We start from the raw sequence: 18,055 nt of genomic DNA, 5'->3' as shown, positions 1-18,055 counted from the left end.
GAGGGCAACCATCAGAGGTCCCAGCCTCTGCTAAGAGAACAGCCCCAAAGCTAGGAGGGCCGACTGAGGGCGAGCCCCCAACACTTGGGACGGGGGTCGCCAAACCCTCATGTTATCAGCACCAGCTTCCTGGAATCACCACCACTATCATACTCATCGGCTTCAGGGCTCTCTGCTGGCCTAGTCTGAGGTCACCAGAGGCTGGCAGCCAGCAAACCTAGGCCCTCCCCACCCTCCCAAACTAGACCTTTTCAAACCTCTACCAGCATCTCTGAGCTGCAAAGTTAAAGAGCCTCGCCCCTTCCATCGCCAATTTTAAGAGTACAGGGTAAAATAAAACTTTGTATAGCGCCACAGCTTTTCAGGCTCACAGGTACCCAACTAGCCCTCTGCCCACCCCCTCCCCAATCTGGGAGTCTCAAAACTGGCCCTGTCCCTTCAGGCTGTACACCCGGTGGCCCTCTCCCTCTTGGCCCCATCCCAAGCACCGTAGCTCTGGTATCAGCCTCGTCAGGATGCACGTGACAAGGCTATCTTCACCTAGCCTAGCCTCGCCCCGCGGACCCAGGCCGCCAGTCGGCCCCGCCCACAGCCGGGCCACACCCACACCGAGCCCCGCCCCCGAGGCCGGGCCGCACCCGCTGGCCGAGCTGGCAGGAGCTGCCGAAGTCCACGATCTTGATGGCGCTGCGCTTGGGGTTGCAGAGCAGGATGTTCTCGGGCTTGAGGTCGCAGTGAATGATGCTGAGCTCGGGCGTGGCCAGGAAGAGCAGCGCCGTGCAGAGCTGCTGCGCCAGCTTCCGCGTCAGGTTGAGCGAGACGCCGCGGAAGTGCGTGTTGCGCAGGAGGTCGTACAGGTTGTAGGAGAGCAGCTCGAACACCAGGCACAGGTGGTTCCGGAACATGAAGTGCCGCTTCAGGTGCACTGCCGGGAAGGGGGCGGACACGGGCCGAGCAAGAAGAAACTGAGGCTCTGCGAGGGCCGGCGGCCCGCAGTCACACAGACAGGCTGGCGTCGGATCTGTCTGCTTCTCGAGCACAGATAAACGGGAGTGTGCTCTGCGTGCTGGGTGCATGCCTGCTAGGTCGCTTCAGTCGTGTCCGACTCTTTGCGACCCTGTGTACTGTAGCCCACCAGGCTCCTCTGTCCATGGGATTCTCTACTGGCTACTGATCAGAATGTTTTCATATGTCCACAGTTTCATTTACAGGAAGTTAACCTCTTCAAATCTCTGTCAGACTTTGTGATTAAGCCAAAGAGAAAGTTTCTATGTGCTGCAGATGGGTTTTTAACACCATCCCACACGTCCTCATTTCATTTTATAACACTGTTTTTAGTCTCAGTTCTGTTTATTTTTGTGACAAGGGGTATACTCGCTTTCCATTTACCTAAGGATGTGTATCTTCCCTTTAAAAGAAACACACTCCTTCAATCTGCTTGATTTTTCTAAGAGGAATCAGTATAGGAAAGTGGACAAAGATGCACACAGAGTAAGGCTCTGGAGGTCACTGCCTGGTCAAATGACAGCTCTGTTGAGCACAAACACCGTGACCTGCTGCAAGTGATGGCACCTAACTGCCTCTGTTTTTTCATCTCCAAACTGTGGGTAATCTGTGATGAGGGTTCAACAAGTTAATGTGTGTAAAGTTCTTAATAATAGAGCCTGACCACTTAGTGAGCACTCAGTAAACTGGCCAGCATTCTTATGTGAACAGGATACTGTGAAAGTGGCAACCCTGCCCTGAAGACCCCAGCCCCTGCTGGGGGTAGGGGGCTTCCCGAGCAGCCCTGCCCCAGGCCTCACCTATGTAGTACTTCATCTCTGTGTCATGCTGGTTCATCAGCTCCAGCAGCCGCAGCTCAATCTGGGCCTGGTTCAGGAAGGCTTTCTTGTTCTTGATGATCTTAATGGCCACCAGCTCCTGGGTCTGATGGTCATAGGCCTTCACCACCTGTGATCACAAGCCCGTCACAAAGTGAAGGAATGGGGGCACAGGGAACAGAGCCAGGGACCACCCCTCTCTCCAGCAAGGACACCCACCGATATCACCACCAGTAAGTAACACTACTCATTCAAAACTGGAGTGCTCACCAACAGTCAGACACTAGTGTAAACATGGGACACAACCTTATGTGGGGAGTCCTGTTGTTCGCACTATTTTATAGCAAAGGAAACTGAGGCACAGGTAACCAAGTGACTGCGCTGGGACAAGTGGCCAGCACGGAGCTTGAAGCCACTGAACCCACTGGCTGTGGGGGTCAATACCAGTGGGTGCCCGTACCTCCCAAGCCCTGGATCAGGGTCGGGTGAGGGGCACCCCGCACCTGGCCAAAGGAGCCTTTGCCAATGAGCGAGTCAATCTCATAGCGCTCCAGCCAGCGCTCGCCGCTGCGCACGATGTAGTCGTGGTTGTCATCGTCATAACCGTGGTTCAGGACCTTTTTCTCCTTCTTGGTGCTCGAGTCCTGAGGTGGCGCCTGCTGGGCCCGCCGCTTCTTCTTCGCATAGTACACCTGCCCAGCCGGCCGGGAGGCGGGGAATGGTGAGTGACAGGTTGTCAGGACCCCTCTGCGCCCACCCTGTATCCCTGCTTCTCTGCCCACCTCATTGATGTGCTTGTAGGTCTTGATGAGGTCCACGGAGAGCTTACGCAGCGGGGCCGAGGTCGCGTCTCGGAAGGCCAGGGGCAGCCTCCGTGGCAGGAGCCGTACTTCCGGCAGCACCTGGGGACAGGCAGGGTGACCGGTCACTGGGCCCTGATGGAGGGCCTCCACCCCTACCTCGAGGGGGCGAACTCTGGGGGTTGCTGGCTCACCATTACCACACGGGTTATTTATCTGGTCACTGTCTGACAACCCCACTAGAACAACTCCCAAAGGACAGAGACTTTATCTTGTTCTTGCTTCCTCTCCCAAGCCAGGAGCAGGGACCTTGCACATAGTGGGTATTCATGAGAAATTTGCTGAGTGAATCAAGAAGTCAATGATTTACCCCTGACCTTTCATCACACACCTTGATTCTTTTCTAAACCTCAGTGGGAGAGGTCGAAAACCTGGGCCCTGACCCTCCCTATCCTTCACTGGAGACCATCCATCCTGGGAATCCCTCCCCAAAGGGCTCCCTATTGTGCCTTATCCTCACCCTTTGGGGCCTTCCCACCCCCACCCTGCACCCCTATCCTGTGCCTCTCTGCCCAGTTTTTCACCCCGAGGAGCCTGGATCCTCGTACTCCATCCTGTTTCAAGCTCTACAGTTCAGGGTCTTCGGTCTACCCTTGAAGGTCTTAACCCTGCACCCCCAGGCCCTGCTGGCTCCAAAATCCTTCAGGCTCAAGCTTCTTCCCTTTTAACCCCTCCAGATCTTTCACTTTGGATTTTTTTTTTCTTAATGAATATTTATTGAGTGTTTACTATGTGCCCGGCACTGTTCTCAGCCATTTCCAATTGCATTTCATGAACCTGTTTAATCCTCACAACAACCCTGTGAGGGAGGTATCAGGTCCCATTTGACAGAACAGGGAACTGAAACATGGGGAACCTAAGGAAATATAACCACCGTGCCTGCATGGGAACCCAGGCTCTCCAAATCCTGACTCTTCCAGCGACTCCTCTCTATCTTCCACTCCCATGGCGCCCTTCACGCCCAGCAGACTATCCCGGGCAACCACATCATCTTTTTTGGCCCCAAGACCCTTCTATCCCAGCCTTCCCCTTCCCCAAGCAGGTGAGGAGCCAGCTGAACGCGTACCTGCGTGTGCTCCTGGGGCCCCGGGAAGCCAGAGAAGGGACCATGGCCTGGTGGGACAGCCATGGTGGGCTCAGAGGGCCGCAGGGGAGCGAGGCCTGGAGCGGGAGCCCGGCCGGGGGGCGCCTTCTCGCATCCTGCACCTCGGCTGCCACCGCCGCTGAGACCTGAGAGGGGGCAGGGTCGGGGGGGACATGGAACAAGGGGATATGTTGGCCAGTGCCAAGCGAGAAAGAGGTGGACAACAGAGAGAAGGCGGGGCACAGAGCAAGGAGAAAAGGGTACAAGAGATCAACAGGTGGCAGTGAGGAGCGGACAGAGAGGGTGGTGGGGTGGGGGGGCACAGCAGAGCCCCCCAGCAAAATGATTACCAAATACATGAAGTAGGCGGCACGCGGAGAGGAACCCGGGAAAGGGAACAATTGGGAGCCAGGCAGGGATGTGAGCCGTGACAGGAAAGGACAGAAAGACATGAATAATTGGGGGGAGGAAGAGAAGAGAGAAACCACAGACAGCATAGGGAGTTGGGTCCATGCTTTCCTCCCCACTGCTACTTATGGCTCTCCTCAGGGCCCCTCCCGTAGTCTTCTCTGAACCTCAGGACTTTGTCTTACCACAAGACGGTCCCTCAACTTCAAGGTCTACCCCTCTCAGTAGGTCCCCAATCCACAGAACTCTAGGCTCCCTCCCAAACCACAAGGGAGTCTTCCAGCCCCCTCCAAATCAGAGCAGACTCCTCTGCAGGCCCCTAAAAGCACATCAGGGTCCTCAGGGAGCGCCCAACCACACCAAGGTTATCTGAGGACCCCTTTATAACAAAGTCCTAATCCCACGGCATTCTCCCCCCACCGGGGCACACCCTCAGAGGACCCTCCCCATGCGGCGCCAAGGCCTCTTCCTATCATTTCCTCCCACATCAGGGACCATCCTTCCAGTAATTTCCCAAACCATACTCCAGGTCCCGCGTGCCACACCAAGGCCCTTCTCCACACTACTCCAAGCGGCTCCCTCCTCCCCCACTGGGGCCACTCCTTTGGGAAGCAAGGGGGAGGCGTTTCTGCCCGCGGTTTAGAGTGGATCGTCCTTCTCTCCCCTACCATGGATCCTACCCCCACCCTCCCTAACCAATATTCCTCTCAGGGCCCTTTCTCCAGTTACTCCTTCACACCAGGGTCAATCCACAGCTGTGCCCATTCCTAGAAGTCCCCTGGAGCCAAAATCGCCAAATATCACAGAGTTCTCCCCTTCAAGAGTATCTTCCATAGCAAACTCCTCTCCCCCCGGGCCTTCTCCCCGTCAATCTTTTCTCCCATGCCAAGCTCTGCCACTCCACGATCCCTCCTCTCTCTTGGAGCTTCCCCACTAAACAATCTCTGCCCCGGGGCCCTCCCACCAACAGGACCCTCTCTCCCAGCCTCCACCCCATACCCAGGTCAGGGCTGGCGCGCCCACGGGGGGCTGGAGCGCGATGGGGCCCCCAGTTGGGTGGGCGAGCGGCCAGCATGGCGTTGGTGGCTGTGGTGAGGAGACAGCCGCCTGTCCCGGCCCGGCCGGCCCGGCAAGCCCCGCGGCGGGGAGGGCAAGCGGGACAGGCGGCCCGGTGGGTGACAACAGCAGGCAGCAGCCGCCGCCGCCAGGGGCGGGGAGAGAAGGAAACTAGGGTCAGCCCGGGGCACGCGGGGGAAGGGGAAAGCAGGTGGACGGGGGAGGGGCGGGTTAACCCTCGCCCCGCCGGCCCCGCCCAGCGTAGCCACCCGCCCCAGGGGACCCCGGCGTCCCGCCCCCGACCCTGGAGGCCAGCCCCGGCCAGAGGAGCCCAGGCGGGCGGGGCCGGACCGAACTTGGCAGTCCACACCTACCATGGCAACAACCGTGCCATTGGTCGTTGCTGCCAAGAGCCCAACCAATCACAGCGCAGGACAGCGGTTGCTAGGCGACGACGATGCGGCCGGCGGAGCCGAGCCCAAACAAAGGGCGGGAGCGAGGCCCCGCTACCCCCTCCTAAGACTGCTCCCTCCGGCTCGGCCCCTTCCAGGAATCCGACTATGAATAGCCAGGCAAGGCCTGCACCTGCCCGCCGCCCCCCTTCTCTCCTCCTTCGGCCTCGTGCTAAATCTCGCGGCGACGCAGGCAGGGCGGGTCCCAGACTACCTTCCCTCGCCGACAGCGCGTGCTGACCCCCCGGAGCCGCGTCCTTACCTGAGGGCGCGGGCAAGGGAACTCAAGCTGCTCGGGAAGCCCGAGCTCAGTCCTGCCCACAGGCTGAAGCTATCCGGAGAGCGCGGCGAGCCAGGGCCCCGATTACCCAGTAATGCAACCAGCAAAATGGCGACCACAACAAACCGGCCCCCCCGCCCCGGACTCCGCCCCCACCCCCCAAGCTGTTTCCCCTCACGTGACCCAGGGCAGCGCTCCGCGGCTGCGCTCAGAGGACCTCACTGGGACACATGCGCAGTGAGCTACCGACCCCGCCCAAGCGCCGAAGTCCAAGTTACGGCTGCGCAGGAGGCAGCTGAGAGAGGAGCGTGCGCAGTGCGACCGGGTGGGAGCGCTCGCCCCCACCACCACACCTGTGGACCGAGGGGGCAAGCGCCCTGTAAATAGACGTCGTCAAGCAATCAGCGGCAAACGGAGCGACTGATGAGTCTTTTAATAGAAAAACAAACGTGTAACAGTAGCAACACACTCTCTGGTGATCCAGATGGCGCTGGGCTTCAGTTCTTCACTTTGGGAGGTGGCCTGAGAGAAGAAAGTGGACTTAGAAGAGCCCGTCACCACTTTGGAGCACTCGTAACAAGTACTGATGGGGCCTCGTGCTCACCTGTACACACCCACGACCACAGCATGGTCTCTTTCGTACGGCTCTAGGGTCAGCTGCTCCTGGGGCTTCATGTTCTCTTGCTGCATCTTTTTCACTTCAGAGGCAAAGACGGCCTCGGCGGAGGCTGTGGAGTCAATGCAATTAGCCTGCAAAAGAGAGGATTTGAAGTCTGAGGCAAGCTTGGGATATTCCCCCCTTTTTGTGCTTCTTTAAACCAGCAGAATTTGTTTTTATTGGAGACTAGGCTTTGGAAATGTACGGAAAGACTTTGTTAGAGAAGTTTTCGATTTGGATTTGGAACAGAAATCCTTCAACAGAACACTATTTATCTAAAAGCTAGTGTTTAAATTTTACATTTTTTCCCCCTCCTTCTTCCTTTTCTTTAGGAGTTATGCAGCTGAGAATTCCAAAAACAAACGCAGCAAAAGAGAATGGGAAATCTGGTTGAAGTACTGGACACGCCTCTGAATTTCAAAAGACTTTTTAAAGATGAACCTAGCATTTATCTGTTGTTTATTTTATACCAGGTTCTGTTCTAAACATTCCACATATACTGAGAAGTGTAATCCTTACATCAACACTAAAAGAGGACTAATATTGCTATTTTACAAGTGAAGAAACAGGCATATAGGATAGGTAACTTGCCAAAGACACAGCAAGCTGGAATCCAAACTCAGATACTCAGACTCAGTGATCATGCACTCAACCACTATAGTCTATTGCCTCCTTAAATTCTATGGTTTTCAGTTTTGTAGACATTTTTCATTATGTTCTATTCAATTGGGTAGCTTATAGGGAGCTGAGAATACACTTAATCAGGGTCGTTTTGACCAACTGCTTGGTAGTTACAAACCAAGAAGATATCGCCACCCCATAGACTCCTCCAAGCTCCACACCTTAATGGAAATCACAAAGTGTCCTCCATTACGCAGGAAGGTGTGGGCATTCAGGGCTACAATCCGGGTCTGGTCTGGCTGGGCCACGTCGGCAAAGATCACATCCACCATTGCTAGGGAGAAAGAAGTAGCGGTTAAAAGCTAGACCCACTTAATCTTCCCAGCTCCTCCCATGGGGCCTGAGCCCCAACACCAGCAGGTTCCTGGCAGTCTTCCCTGCCACCAGTCTCACCTCCCCCCGCAATGATCCCCCACCCTCCACAGTGCCCCCAAGATGGGTCCAAAGCCCACAGTTACACCAATCATTCATTCCTCTTGTAAACCATATTGCCACCTACTCTGTGGCCAGCCCCGGGCCGGGCGTGGGGGGCACAGAGACGAGTCAGACCCGGACCCTGCCCTCGAGACGCTCCCGGGTCTGGGGGGGAGACAGACACGTCATCAAAAAGGCAAGTAAAGGCGAGCACTTACAGGCAATCGCGTCTGCAGGATTGTGAAATGAAAACAAGTTGCAGGACAGAGGTAGGGTATGAATGCACAAGGAAAAAAAACTCAGGAAGAAAAACTTAAAAAAATGAAAAGATGGTGCAATGACTTTTTTAAAATCAGGAAAAGCCGACATCAAATTGTTCAGATCAGTTACCTCTGGGGGTACTTTACAGGTGCTCAATTTTTATACTATGTTTCTGAACTTTTTTTAAAAAACCAAAGTTATTAATATTCACAATGGGTCCCTCTAGGTGTGCTTTCTGGGTTATGATCTCACCAGATGATGCTGATGAGGACCTCTGAAGAAGGTTTTTATGCCTAAGTGAGGGGTAGCATAAAAGATACTGGGTTTTGGAGCCAGGCAGGCAGGAAGTACTCGGTGGGAGGTAGGAATGTCAGATTAGAGGGAAAGAGGTTGGCCCAAGGACCCAGATATCTGGGTCCCTGAAGCGGGACCACCACCTCCACCTCACCTGGCTCCCCAGACCACTCGAATTTCTGCAGACTCAACCTGTTCATCCACTCCAATTCCATCCAAATCAGGGCTCCAGGGGCCTCCTCGAGGACACCTGGAGTGGCCTGTCTCACACCTTCCCCTCTCCCAAGCCAACCCGAGACCCCTCACCGATAAGCATGCGGTATTTGTGCGGGTGCCGAGCATCTTCAATGACAGGAATAATGTTGGTCCGCTTCTTGGCCAAGTTAATGAGATCACGGCCAGAACGGTGGGAGAACTCAACTGCATAGACCAGACCGTCCTAGAAGACATCAAAGTCAAACAAAAATAACAATGATAACTAGTTCTCCTGTATGTAGTGCCTACTCTGGCCCATATACCACATGCAGCTCTTCAAATCCCCAAATCAAAACATTACCATTTAATGACCTGTTATCATGATGTGTGTGTGCACACTAAGTCGCTTGAGTCCTGTCTGACTCTTTGCGACCCCACTGACTGTAGCCTGCCAGATTCCTCTGTCCATGGGATTCTCCAGGCAATACTGGAGTGGGTTGCCATGCCCTTCTGGAGGATCTTTCCAACCCAGGGATTGAACCCATGTCTCTTGCATCTCCTGCATTGGCAGGTGAGTTCTTTACCACTAGAAGCACCTGGGAAGCCCTTGTTATCATTTTACAGATGAATAGGTCCGAGGTTATTCCATCCTACTTTGTCTGATCTAAGAGCCCAGGCCCCCAGTTCAGGCTTAAAATGAGAAAGCTAGGGCATAGAGGTGACATAACAGCTAAGAATACCTGCACTGGGCCAGACACTGCTCTAGGCACGTTACAGGATTTAATTCATTTATCATCACAATCATCCATTTTCCAGGGGGGCACACTGAGGCTCAGAGAGAGTAAGTACCTGCTAAAAGCCACTTCACTGTTAAGAGCCTGCACCAGAGTCTGGGGTTTTTAACCATTAAATTACACACCCTCTAGCCTCATAGCCGAGTGAGGAATCATGAAGTGAGATGTCTGGGTGCCCTCTCAACAGGGAGGCTGTCCAGCTGCACAGAAGCATAGGCCCCCAAACTGACAATCTCCTGTTTAGAGAAACCAGAAGCCCAGATTTGAGGGGTATCTTTTTTTTGGCTGCACCACATGGTATGCAGGATCTTAGTTCCATAACTAGGGATGGAACCTGTACCCTCTGCAGTGGAAGTGTGGAGTCTTAACCACGAAAGTCCCAGAGGGGTAGCAATCAAATCAAATGTACTCTCGGCTCTGGCCCCCCCAACACTGGTTACCCCAACACCCAAGCCCCTTCGCTCCAGGCCAAGAACTCAGGTGTGAGGCTGAATGGAGCTCTGGAGACCATGTGGTTCAAGCGCTCCTTTCATGCACAGGCATGGTGACCAGGCCCTTCCTGATCCAAGCCCCTCAGTGCAGGGAGGCAGCCGGGGCCTCTGCGTCCCTTTCCCTCCCTCCCACCTCTTCCTGTCCCTCTGTCTACTCACCGGGCCGACGATATCAGAGACGTGGGAGACGGTGGTGCCCGAGGCAGCCCCGAGGTAGAGCACCTTGGCCCCTGGCTTGATGTGGATCTGGTCCACCCCACCCAGGATCGCAGCTGCCAGCTTGGAACGGAAGGGGTTCCAGGCACGGTATTCAATTTTGTCATCTCCCTCCTGCACCCAGAGAGATGGGGATGGAAATCAGTGCCAGGCTTTTCTGCAAGACCCCTCGGCTCTTAACTGTCAGGCCCTCAAAAGGGACTGGGCGCCCAGTCACTGTACAAGAAACAAATGAGTATACGCATCTGTGACCACAACAAGCAGGCCTGCGCTTTCGTGGGGGTTCCTGACTTGGAGAGGGGGCAGTGACGGGGACAATAAAGGCAAGATCATCCCAGACAACAGCAAGGCAAGACCTCCGCGTTGACTCTGCGAACACTGCCTGTGCCGCCCCCCAGCCCAGACACCGGGCAGACACACTGAAGGGGACAAAGGCCTTGCCCCCAGGAGTGCGGCCACGCTGAACGGACACACGCGGCACGGAGCAGTGACATGTGCTCAGGAGAAAGGTCAAGCCAGGAAGGAGCAGGGTGCGGGCAGGTGGGGACGAGAAGGGGGCGGCCAGGAAAGTCTGGGAGGGGGAACTGCCCGAAGCTGACGGCTCCCTCAGGTCAATGAGGAAGGGAGTTCCAGGCAGCAGGGAAGCCTGCAGAGAGATCATGAGAGCTGCTTCTGACAGATAGGGCGGGGCAAGGGGCTCGCGAGGGAGATGAGGGGACAGCAGACCAGAGATGCTCGTGCTGACACGGGACCGGCCCTGCCTGGAGCGGGGAGGGACAGTGTTCCAGGCAGGGGGAGCGGGAAGGCTGTGGGAGTGGCTGGAAGACGTGTGGTTAGGGGGCGAGGGAGACAGCACGTGCAGGCCACCCAGTCACACTGAGGACCCAGGACTTGAACCTGAAGCCAGCGTGAGGTCACGGAGGTGTCTGGGGAGGGGAGCGTGTGATCTGACTTGCAGCTTAAGATGATCCCCAGGCTGTCTCATGTAGGATGAACAGTGGGGGCAGGGAGACCAGACTGCTGGTGGCCCTGGCAGCTTAGCCAGGCATGGGGTCTCACCGAAATCGAGACTCTCTTCTCTCCGTACACGGATTCCCCAGGGACCAGATTCTTGGTGACCAGGGCATCTTCCTTTCCTCGACAGATGAAGACGCCTGGGGGAGGGGGTCAGAGCGGGGTCAACACCCTATGGGGCACCACCCCACCCCTAACCCTGGCGGGCTCCCCGCCCTCCTCACTCACCCTCATGTCGATGGGGCTCTACCATCACATTCTTCCCCGATGGGTTTCCTTTCTTTCCTCCCCGACCACGACCCCGGTTGCCACCAGACTGGAACCCGCCACCTACAAGGCAGAGACGCGGTGAGAGCAAAACCCCACGATGGTTCCCTCCCCACCCTAGCCCCCAGCCCAGGGAAAGCCCGGTCCATCACCTCTTCCTCCTCCTCCTCGTCCACGGCCCCTGAAGCCTCCTCCTCCGCCACGACCTCGGCCCCCGCCAAAGCCTCCTCGGCCTCCGCCGAATCCTCCACGGCCACCGCCGCGACCTCCGCGGTCACCAAAGCCACCGCGGCCACCGAAGCCGCCCCCACGGGGGCTGAACCCTGTGATGGAAACAGAAATAGGAATCATCAATGGGGCCATGGAGTTTGAGAAGTTACTTCTACAGCAAAGGACTCTGCCCAGGAGAGAAACGTGTGCACATGCACACCGGGAGAGATGCCCACACGTGTCCACGGCAGAACCAACAGGACTGACCCGAACGTCCATTGGCAAAAAGGATGAATGAGACTCGGACCGTTCACAGCCATCAAAGAAAAAAGGTTAACAGCAACACAGGGCAGATAGAAAAGTCTCAATCCCGGTAAGTGAAAAAGCAAGCCCTAGAAAACCACGTCTGACACAACATCCTTTTTAAAAAGTCCAGCCACAACCAAGACCAAACAACACTAGTTGTGTTGGTCCAGGTGATGACCCATGCACCCGCCCCTTACGGAGACAAAGGGTGTGGTATACGTGAAGCTGAGTATCAGGTCTGGGGAGGGTGAAACTATAGGGTGAGGATGAGAAGGAAAACAGGTAGAGGCAGATTACTGTTAATATTCTGCTTTCCTTAGCTGGGGAGTCAATTCACAGAATCTGTTCTGTTTCCAGTATTGATCAGTCTGAAGAAGAGTGTATGCCATGTGTGCCCATGTGCTGTGGCAGGAGGGTCCCCCAGGCCCTGAAACTTCTTCATGCTTTCCCACTCGAGACCTTGTGTATGCCAGAGAAGTGCTAGCCCCAAATCGGTGGGGGGTGGGGGGGGACACATTCGGCACCCCATCTTTTCCTGCTAACTGGTCCCCCTGCTTCTAAACACACACAAGTCTCCCCCAGCTTGGTGTTGGTGGGGGGAACAGTGAGGGGGAAGCAAAAAACAAAAATTGTCCTTTATGGATGGGCAACAGCTTATAAGCAGTTTACTTAGGGTTTGTCAAGAGATGGAAAGTTTAAAGGAAAAAAGAAATTCAGAGAGACTTGATTTTCATCACTTCGGGAGACAGCAAACATTGTTTGCTGAGCCCAAAACAATGTCTGAAGCAGATTTCTCCTGGTGCTCACAGATACAGTATCTGACCTCTGCTATGGCTTCTAAAGCTCTGCTCTACTTTCAGAAAAACAGGGCTATCAATCATTTGTGTGAAAATCCATGCTGGTTTCAAATGACCTCCCTTGATGTAAACTATTCAGTATTAAACCTGCTAAAGTTTTTGCAAAGGTGTGTTATATTCCCACCCTATGAAGGCTTCATTCCTCTTTCTTTTTATTTTTTTTGGCCACCCCATGCACCACGTGGGATCTCAGTTCCCAGACCAGGGATCGAACCTGAGCCCCCTGCCTCGGGAGCTCTGAGTCTTAACCACTGGACTACCAGGGAAGTCCCCACGGAGGCTTCAGTCATCTTAATGGCGTTAAAGATGAAAACAGACAACTCTGAAGAACTAGTCCTAATTTAAGTGTTAAAAATGAGCTGGTTTCAAACTCCTACCCAGGAGCTGCTGACCTCTGGTCTCCTGCTCCCTCTGCAGTCTCCTGCCTACACAGCAGCTGGTGACTGACCTTTTCAGAACAGCCAATTGGCTGTCACCATTCCCCTGCCCAAACTCCTTCAAAGGTTTTCCATCACATTCTAAATGAAATCACAATTCCTTTCTTGGGCTTCCAAAGTCCTAAGTCAGTGGGTCTCCCCCTTGCCCCATGCAAGCGATTCTGAGTAACTCTCTGGGGTGGGAGCCCGGGCATTGGACTTTAAAGTTCCTCAGGTCACTCTAATGTGTGGCCCAGACTGAGAATCACCACACTGGCTTTGCTGACTTTCCTGACCACACTCTATGCTAGGTCCTGTGTTCTTCCTCCCCAAGAACAAACTCCATTTCCAGCTTCAACAGCCTTGACATCTATTCCTTCTGCCTGGGTCCTGAGGACACTATCTGACTCACCCCCTCCACTGCATGCAAGTCTCTGACCAAATGTTCCTTCCTCAGACCAGCCTTCTCTGGCTACCTGGCCTTTACTCTGCTTTCTTTTTCTTCCTGCCAATTATCATACATGGCATTTTAACAATTATCACTGCCTCTTCCCCACTCCCCCCACTGGAATCAACTACAAATGGACAGGGATGGTTGTTTAGGTCACCACTGCATTCTGCAGGAATATGGGCTCCATGAAAATTAAATGAGCTGTTTACTGATGACTCTTAAATCCCTGGGTTCTGCCTCAGGAAGGCAGCTATGCTCACCACTATACCACCAACGCTGCCCTCTGCCTCAGGAAGAAAGCACCCTCTCTGTTCATTCAGGAAGCAGGTGATCGGATGGTAACCAGAGCCCCAGTGCCTCCCCTCAAGCAGCTCATGGACTGAACACAGGTAGATGGCCATTCCATCCATGACCCTAGGGAATAGACAAGGTTCGCGGGTGTCTTGAAAAGTTCACCCGTAAAAAGGAGATCTGGAAAATAACACAGTGCCCACCTCGTAGAATTGTAAAGATTAAACGACAACACACAAAAAGTGCTTAATACACTGCCTTACCTGCAGTTTGAATATATTATTTAAACTCAGGGGAACAAGTCTCTCCTCCTTCCTATTTAGGGGAGAAACCACCACGCCGAAGAGACCCTCAACCCAGTCATGACAAAACAAAGACCCAGAAAGTGTGGGCATGGCATGGGGCACAGTATGCACGATACTCAAAACATCTTAGTCCATTTCAGTTCCTGGAGCTCTTAGAAAGATGGACTGTACCCACTCCTCAGAAAAATACACATTCACATACTTTTTTTTAAAATATAAGCTTTGGTTTTTAAGCAGTTTTAAAACTTCTCTTCTGCCACAGCCTTCCCCATCTCCAAACTGGCACCCCACCCTTCCAGTTACATACACCAAAACCCTGAATTGTCCTTGACCCCTCTCATGCCCACATGCAAACTATTGGCTCCATCTCCAAAACATATCCCCAAAGGATGACAATTTGTCAACCAGGTCCCCTGCCACCACCCTGGTCCGAGCCACATCATCTCCAAGTAGATGACAGCAACAACTTGTTACTGCTCTTTCACTCTTGTTCCCCTAAAATCTTTCACACAGAGCAAGAAGGATCCTTTCAAATGTCGTAGTCAAGTCTGACTGCCATCATATTTCAAGCAAGGGCTTGAAATCTCCCCAAGGCTTCCTCTCTCAACCAGACTAAAATCTTTGCTAAAGGACTTCTCTGGTGGGCCAGTGGTTAAGAATCCACCAACCAATGCAGAGGACATGAGTTGGATCATTGGTCTGGAAAGATCCCACATGCCGAGGGGCAACTACGCCAGTGCTTATAGAAAGTCCGAACAACAGTGAAGACCTGTGCTCAGTCGGGTCCAATTCTTTGTGACCTCACGGACTAGAGCACGGCAGGCTCCTCTGTCCATGGGATTTTCCCACCAAGAATACTGGAGTGGGTTGCCATTTCCTACTCCAGGGAATCTTCCCGACCCAGGGATCAAAGCGGTCTCTTGAGTCTCCTGCACTGTAGGCACTCTTTACCACTGAGCCCCCTGAGAAGTCCCAGTGGAGACCCAGCACAGCCAAAAATAAATAAATAAAAATCCTCGCTAAAGAGCGGACTCCTGACAACTTCTACAACTTCTTATCCTAACGCAGTAAGGGCAGGGTTGGGAAGAAGGTGTAGCCTCCATTCCTGGGACAATCAGACCACAGGATGCCTGTGGGCTTGCTAGGGTCTCAGGTGGGAGGCGCACCGCCCGGCACTTCTCACTTCACCAGCACATCCCCAAACACTGAAGAGAAAGGGAACTTGGGAGGGGGCATGGAGCCACAAATTCCACTACCCCTGACCAGATGACCCCATTTCTCCACAGGTCGAAGGGGAAGGAGGAAGGAAAAAAAGAAAATCTGTACTAAGAAACAGACCCTTTCTGTCACGGTGGAAGATTTCCTCAACTCCAGGGGAGCAAGTTGTGGGGAGGAGGAAGGAATCAGCCTGATTTATAAGAGCTGAGACATCTGGGGAAAAGGACCCTAATTTTGTTCCCCTTGATGAGAATGGTAAAGATAACAATTAGAACCAATACTATTATACGTCAAGCACTGTGCTAAACGAGGTATAATAGACAAAATCTAACTATGTGAAAGTTTAAGGTGTACAACCTGTTCAGCTAATACACATAATACACATTGCAAAAGGATTACCACCATGTGCTATTTTTTCTTAACATGCTCTCACTAAATTAGAACTAGGCGCCATTTTATTGATGAGATAACTGAGGCTCAGACAGGTAAAGCGACTTGCCCAAAGTCACACAGTGAGTTAAGCATAGTTAGGATTGAAACTCTGAACTGAGGCCCTTCTGCTGTCAAAGCAGGGACTCGCCTCACTCCACTAGGAGGGAGGTGCGGAGGGTTCATCAGAATCTCCAGTAAAATCGGAATGAATAAAGCCACTCACGCCCTGTGATTACCTCCCTCCCCCACCCCACAATCCTATACTCGGTGTGAGAAGTTTCACCTCACTTCTCACCGCAGTTGAGGATCGCTAGGCTCCGGATCTCCACTCCATGCTTAGGGATCCGCCCCCCTCGGGAGAGTAGAGAGCGGTAAAGTGGGCCAGAGAGGTCCACAGACTATCAAGTCAGAATACTCATCTATGCGGCTGTCTCCGAGAAGCTGGGTTTGAAGTCAAGGATACTGTAGCTGCGGAAGCGACAGGGGAGGATACGGGGTCTTAAGAGGATCCAGTCTCTGGGCCCAAGATCAGGGACTCTTCCGCCTCGCGATGAGGCCAAATCTCCAAATCCCACGCCCAGAGATCCAAGACCCCCGGTGCCTGGATCTAGATTCTGGGCAGCACCCTCGACTGCCGCCCGCGGCCCAATATCCAAGACCCCCTAATGACGGCCTCAATGAAACGAATTCCAGTTCAGGACATCCCCAATTTTACGCCCAAGACCCTCGACTCACGACCGTGACCTCTGACGAGTCAGTCAGTCACAAACCTCTAGACCAGGAACCCGAACCCTAGGCTCAGGTTCGCTCATCCCCACGAGAGGCCGGAACAGGACCCTTCCTCACAAGAGACGGGATCCGGGGCTCAGAACCCCTGCCACCCAGGCCAAGACCCCGCCCCTCTGTTCCCGCCTGGCACCCCGCTCCCCACCGAGTTCCAGCCCGGACCCCGACCCCAACCTGGGCTGCACCTGGTTTCATAGCGAGCGCGGAGCTGCGCGCCTCAGGTATCCGCGGCTTCCCGGGCTCCACGAGACTGGGGCTGACGCACGTGGAAAGGAGCGCAGGCGCGCGGCGGCGTACATTGCGTGACGCGACCACGCAGCCCCGCCCCTCGGAGCCGCAGCCCCGCCCCGCCCCCAGCGCGCCCGCTGTGGGCGGGAATTTTTGAGCTTCTCAGGGCTCCGCCCCCGCGAGCGCCTTAGGCGCTACCGTGACATGGGCAGAGATCGCTACACGCTTCCCGCTTCCCTTTCACAGGTGCGAGCACCCCAGTAATCAGGAAGTGAAAATGTAGTCCCTAAATCATGGCCGACTCTGCGACCTCATTGACTGCAGCCCACCAGGCTCCTCTGTGGGATTCTCCAGGCAAGAATACTGGAGTGGATTGCCATTCCCTTCTCCAGAGGATCCTTGCGAACCGGGGATGGAACCCTGGTCTCCCGCGTCGCAGGCAGATTCTTAACCGTCTGAGCCACCAGGAAGCCTCAGTAATCAGGGCTCATCTTCAAACTTTCGCAGGAGCTGTGCCCTTTGCTTCTCTTCTCTATGCCCAGTTAACTCCCTAAAATTCCCTCTACACGCAAAAGCCTTCCCTAATCCATTTCCATCCCCAAGAACAAGGGCCGGCTCTGGACTGCATTCATACATTGGAAAAGCACTTGTGTGCCTGAATGTAACAGGCACTCTGTTCTAGGCATTGGGAATGCAGCAGGGAACAAGATATAGGAACTCTGGAGCTCATCTTCCGATGAGGGAAACAGACACCAAACAAGTTAGTAAAAACACGCTGAATGGTAGAAGGCCATACGTGCTTTGGAGAAATAAGTGCTTTGGAGACTGGTGTTGGGAAGAGCGGTGAAATTTCTTACAGGGTGGTCAGGGAATGCATCCAGTGACTTTTGAGCAAAAAGCTAAAGGAAGTGAATGAGGCATGCTCCTGTCTGGGGGAAGAGAGTTCCAGGCAAATAGGATTGCATGCGCAAAGGCCCTGAGGCAGGAAAGGTAAGGAGAGTTGCAGAAACACTGAGAAATGTGTTTCAGGCAGAGTGAGCAGGGGAGAGTGGGAAGAGATGAGGACTGGGAGGTTAATAGGCAAATTGTGTGCGGCCTTGGGATGAGAACTTTGACTTTTGCTCTGAGTGAGATGGAGGGTTCTGAACAGAGAAGGGATGTGATCTGACCTGGATCACTCTGGCTGAATGTAGGAAACAGAGTGAGAGATAGAGGTGGGAGCAGGAAAACCAAGGAGGGGCCTGCGGCAGTGGATCACGCAGGAGACAGGAAGGACCAGATCAGGATGCAGGCGGAGGAGGAAACAA

General features: G+C 54.0%; 2 protein-coding genes across 7 annotated transcripts in view; both read right to left on the bottom strand.

The window, feature by feature from the left end:
* DYRK1B (dual specificity tyrosine phosphorylation regulated kinase 1B) overlaps window positions 1-6,111 on the bottom strand; it is a 37,833-nt gene extending 31,722 nt beyond the window's left edge. For 2 of the 6 annotated variants that reach the window (XR_011482117.1, XR_011482118.1), the window contains exons 1-6: window positions 5,175-5,495; window positions 3,750-3,913; window positions 2,606-2,725; window positions 2,327-2,515; window positions 1,806-1,953; window positions 639-925 (exon numbers count right to left, since the gene is read on the bottom strand). Coding sequence is in view for 4 of the 6 variants with exons in the window: in XM_070450885.1 (XP_070306986.1) it covers window positions 639-925; window positions 1,806-1,953; window positions 2,327-2,515; window positions 2,606-2,725; window positions 3,750-3,913; window positions 5,175-5,250 (984 nt within the window). In the remaining 2 variants the exon portion in view is untranslated. Of the gene's footprint in view, window positions 1-638; window positions 926-1,805; window positions 1,954-2,326; window positions 2,516-2,605; window positions 2,726-3,749; window positions 3,914-5,174; window positions 5,496-5,945 lie in introns of those variants that run through there. The other 4 variants (XM_070450885.1, XM_070450882.1, XM_020913135.2 and 1 more) reach the window with 3 other exon arrangements.
* Window positions 6,112-6,381: 270 nt separating this feature from the next.
* On the bottom strand, window positions 6,382-16,797 carry FBL (fibrillarin). Its single transcript, XM_020913173.2, has 9 exons — window positions 16,706-16,797; window positions 11,401-11,571; window positions 11,210-11,311; window positions 11,027-11,121; window positions 9,911-10,081; window positions 8,578-8,710; window positions 7,464-7,576; window positions 6,568-6,713; window positions 6,382-6,485 (listed from the first exon to the last, which is right to left on the bottom strand). The coding sequence occupies exons 1-9, from the start codon at window positions 16,713-16,715 to the stop codon at window positions 6,461-6,463; spliced, it is 966 nt and encodes a 321-aa protein (XP_020768832.1). The 5' UTR covers window positions 16,716-16,797; the 3' UTR covers window positions 6,382-6,460.
* Between the last annotated feature and the right edge of the window lie 1,258 nt (window positions 16,798-18,055).

Source organism: Odocoileus virginianus, chromosome 20 (genome assembly GCF_023699985.2).
Source record: "Odocoileus virginianus isolate 20LAN1187 ecotype Illinois chromosome 20, Ovbor_1.2, whole genome shotgun sequence".
NCBI classification, from domain to species: Eukaryota; Metazoa; Chordata; class Mammalia; order Artiodactyla; family Cervidae; genus Odocoileus; species Odocoileus virginianus.
Note: the sequence above shows the minus strand (reverse complement) of the source record. Positions and strands in the feature narration are given on the sequence as shown.